Source organism: Plasmopara halstedii (assembly GCF_900000015.1).
Source record: "Plasmopara halstedii genome assembly, contig: Scaffold_555, whole genome shotgun sequence".
Lineage (NCBI taxonomy): Eukaryota > Oomycota > Peronosporomycetes > Peronosporales > Peronosporaceae > Plasmopara > Plasmopara halstedii.
Window position 1 is genome coordinate 615,676 of NW_020187475.1, and position 4,207 is coordinate 619,882.

Genomic DNA, 4,207 nt, shown 5'->3' on the forward strand with positions numbered 1-4,207 from the left:
ATGAGCGGCTTTCTCACTTCGCGAACATCTTATCTCGTCGTTTGCTTCAGCGTCTGGCGTTTTCGCGACAGCTGTAGTGGCTTGTTGCTGCCCTATCAATAGGAGCGAATTGATCTTTGCACTTTGAAACGTTGTTTGTGGGGATTGAATTTGAAATATTGATGACTTTCGCCAATTTTGCAAGCATTTCAGCTCTTTTTCTTGACTTGCTAGTTGTTCGGCAAGTCTGTGCCGGTTGATGTCTTGCGTTGCCGTGTCTGTTGCATTAGCATCCATTTTTGCTGTCATGGTAACCTTTTGCTTTAAATTGCATTGCTGGTGTTCACAGCTTAGCTTCTGATTTTGTTCGCGAAGATGTACAATCTGTTGAGCCATGGCTTCCATTTGACTCATGAGCAATGTATTGCTCTCTCCAAGGTGATCTAAATTACATCCCAAATGTGTTGTTGTGTGTTGTCGGTCTGTTATTGGTTCAGGCGCAGACAGTCTGCTTGCGCATGGCGTTGGAATTTTCGACGGCATGTCGCCCTCTTGAGCTTTTATTAAAGCTGGAGTTAGTGTCGAAGGGATTTGACGTATCGGTGTAAAATCAGCCTGAGCAGTTGCACCAACTTTACCTTGCAGTGATACTTGTACTGGCAACGTTGTTGTGCCTGAGACTAAAGGTATCATCTTGCTAGACCTGGATGCTCGCAAAGTCGTTCCTGTCGTTTCTGTCGTTCCTGTCGCTCCTGTCGTTCCTGTTCGAAACTTTCTTCGTGTGATTGTGCGTTTTACAGCTTTGTTTGAATTTTGCGCACGATCGCCAGTCATATTGTCTTTTGCGCCACTATTCAATGCGATTGAATTTGTAATTGTCGCAAGATGTCTGCGCTTAGATGACTAAATAGCGAAAACCCATCACCAACAAATTGTTACCGTAAAAAATCCGAAAGGGCTACCTGGTGGTGTAAGTCTTCTTTGTCCCGAGATCGCTTCAAATACTTTTTCACCCCTTCTGCTAGCAGAGTGCCCATCCTAAGAAACGATTATCAAGTTATCTTTTTGGTACTTAGTGAACTGTCGAAGTGTACCGTTCAACTTCGTTGGGCCAGATTGAGATGTAGTTCCTATGAACAATAGTCAGGTACTCGTTCAAGAGCTTCACATAATCCATACAATCTGTTACTACCAATAACAATCGCGAGCCATTTCTCGTCCTTTTGGTGATGCATCGCTAAGCGCAGCCTACATGGAGCTACACTGGGTGATTGTTGTCACGTCACGACATTAATACGATGCGGGCTTACCGCAATTGCCGATTGTAGAGGTATTTTGTGCCGTTCAAGAACAGCAATATTCCATCTTTCCAATGCCAAACGTGTATAATGAATACAACTTTCGCGCATTTCGCGATTTCTTTAACATGAAATTATGAAAATCAACAACAGGTCAGGTATAAATTCATGCGGGCTATACGGTTTCATCGTACTTGCTAGAGTGTAGCACTTGCAACACAGGCACCAGCACAAATCGACTTGGAGTGGCTGTCACGATAGATATGATACAATTGTGGATAGCTGCAGTGTTCACCTATTACAGCATCAACGAATGAGCTGCAAACCCTTAATACATTGTCGTTAAATTGATCGTATCTCACTTTGTTCGAGCCACCCCGTGCGTCAAGAAGCGTAGGAAATACATCCCGCACTAGGATCTTGCATCTTAGAGGTCCTAATGTCCTGGCTAATAATGAAAGTGTGGTGCATGCCTCCCTGACGATCGTTGAGCGCAAATCCGTCAATGTCACACGGAAAGGCTGCGTTAGTGCCTGTACGTTCTCGGGCGTAAAGTGGCTTGCAACGTTGTCGGCTACTGCAGTCTCCTTTTCATCAACTACATCTTTTTGCAGCGTCGTATTATCCTGAAGCATTTTACGCAATTCTGTAAATGCTTCGCATTTGTCTTTCCATTCTTCTTCGGGCTGGATTAGCCGTCTACCTAACTCTAGCACAACATTCGTCTTGCCTCCAAAGGACTGTACAAATTTATAAAAGTTAGACCATAACGGTAGAAGAAACGATACGGAGACAGACCATGAGGCTTATGTCCATGCTACGGTCGCCCCGCATGGCGCAAAATCAGAATGAAGGTCGTGCAACAAATGAATGTGCGGATCCCAGTAATTTGTTACTTGAATACTGATGAAATTTATTATGTATTCTAGAAATCTTGGAATAATTGAGGTGGTCCACTTTCAAGCTCAATTTGATAACTGTGGTGGCATTTTTGCAAACATCAAGAAGATGACGACGCCAGTGGTGCAGTGCCCAAAAAAGTGTACATGCATTACGAGGATGGTACAGAAGTACAGACACTTACTCTCAAAATGGTGTTGCCGTCCAAATGGGCAGGCCACACTGTCGATTACCTCAAGGATGTGCGTTATCGAATGTTCTGGAATTGGTGTAGTTTTCATGTGCTTACCATGCTATATGCAGTTCTTCGTAGAACATTACAATACTAAAAAGCCGGAAAATGTGCTGGATGCAACTGAGATGCATTTAGAAAAAAAAGGCAACGCGATACTTTTCGGCGATGAACTACTACACACGGCAGTGCAGAAGTACGACGACCTGTTTCTCAAACCTGGTAAATCCATGCCTAAACCCGTGCGCGCTCAAAGTAAGCAGGATTTAACTACGAGCTATGACAGTGTTGATGTTATACACTCACTCGTGAATGCAATTGTTGATGCAGACAGCGCTGCTTCTGTCACATCGGACGCAAAGTATAAGCAGTGCAAAAATCATGGCTGTCAGAAAAAGTATTTGGAGGAAGAAAACTCTGACCAGGCGTGTCGCCATCACAGCCTCCCACCGCTTTTTCACGATATGAAGAAAGGCTGGCAGTGCTGCTCGTCTAAAATGGTGTACGATTGGGACGATTTTGAGAAGATCGAGCCATGCGTTACCGGTCGCCATTCGGACGTGGGACCGAATGAAAAGTTTGCCGCATCACCGACCGTGGCAGCAGCTGAGAATGCGGCAGCAAACTCGGCTAGTGCTACTGTGCCACCAGCGTCTTCACTTAAGTCAATTGAAGACTACAATCAGAAAAACCCGGACGCGGTGACTGCTGTCTCTGCAGCTAAGAGCAGTCAGACAGCTCCACCTCCCAAGCGAACTGATGGCAAAGCAAACTGCGTCAATTATGGATGCCAGCAAGAGTATGTAGTAGTTGAGAATACAGATACGTCGTGCAAGCATCATGCAGGTCCTCCTGTCTTCCACGATGCCGGCAAATTTTGGAGCTGTTGTCCAAAGGATGTTAAGTACGACTTTGATTCGTTTCTCAAGGTGCCTGGATGTGTCGTGTCCGCGCACACAGACATTAAGACAGCGTAGACGGGTAAAGAAAATCAGCTTTATTGAAATTGAAATGTTTCGGCATATATCATTAAAGCAAGTGTTGATATTATTGTAATTATGCACCAATCGTCACGATCATGTTATTTTTCGATAACCATCGTCTTAATAATAATTTTCTTAAATAAATATCAACTTATTTCACATTTCATAGTTTCCATGTTGTCTAGAAAAATCGCCTTCGTATACTTTGAAGACGCTATCATAATACAATCATTCATTCAATGGTTTGGTTAGAAGTATAAATTAGATAAACCTGATCATTAACTCGGAATTGTGTCGTGGTGGTGGTGTCCACATGATCCTGGTACTTCAAGTTGCATTGAAGAAAATGCAGTCCACTTTTTTGTCACCGCTTTCTTGCGGACTGATTTTTGTGTTAACCCGGTTGTTCAATGTGCGTTTTCTTGCTGTTTACTCTCCAATATCATTATGAAAGATGCAGATTCCACTGCTTTACCACCAAAAAACAAATTGTTGTCACGACGGCATCTCAAAATTAGTGAGATAATCACGTAGCACATCAACCTCCTCATCACGGTCAATCTTCTCGGTTGAGTCAGTTACTTAATCAGACTCGGAATGTCCTTGTTTTCGACCATGCGCCTCGATCGGTGTCAGGTCGTTGTTATACTAACAGTATTCGGTTTCACATACGACGAGCGATTCTGACTGATTCAATGATCCTAGTTGAGATGCGACGTGACACTCGGATTGGCAGCATTGGGCGAAGCTGTAGCGTTGTGCTATGTTGTTAACTTACTTTAAAGTATCGTAGTAACGATTGCTTATGTTGCTAA

The 4,207-nt window shown here is 43.6% G+C and overlaps 2 protein-coding genes across 2 annotated transcripts; one reads left to right on the top strand and one right to left on the bottom strand.

Annotated features, from left to right (window-relative positions):
- Positions 1-29: 29 nt before the first annotated feature.
- Positions 30-2,111, bottom strand: PHALS_11654 (CLASP N-terminal domain; the record flags this gene model as incomplete). The annotated part of the gene is made up of 10 exons (XM_024727052.1): positions 30-87; positions 167-682; positions 752-882; positions 942-1,017; positions 1,074-1,109; positions 1,172-1,227; positions 1,290-1,398; positions 1,472-1,572; positions 1,640-2,017; positions 2,076-2,111. The coding sequence occupies 10 exons, from the start codon at positions 2,109-2,111 to the stop codon at positions 30-32; spliced, it is 1,497 nt and encodes a 498-aa protein (XP_024577667.1).
- Positions 2,112-2,323: 212 nt separating this feature from the next.
- On the top strand, positions 2,324-3,386 carry PHALS_11655 (chord family protein; the record flags this gene model as incomplete). Its single annotated transcript, XM_024727053.1, has 3 exons — positions 2,324-2,419; positions 2,481-2,664; positions 2,740-3,386. The coding sequence occupies 3 exons, from the start codon at positions 2,324-2,326 to the stop codon at positions 3,384-3,386; spliced, it is 927 nt and encodes a 308-aa protein (XP_024577668.1).
- Positions 3,387-4,207: the final 821 nt, after the last annotated feature.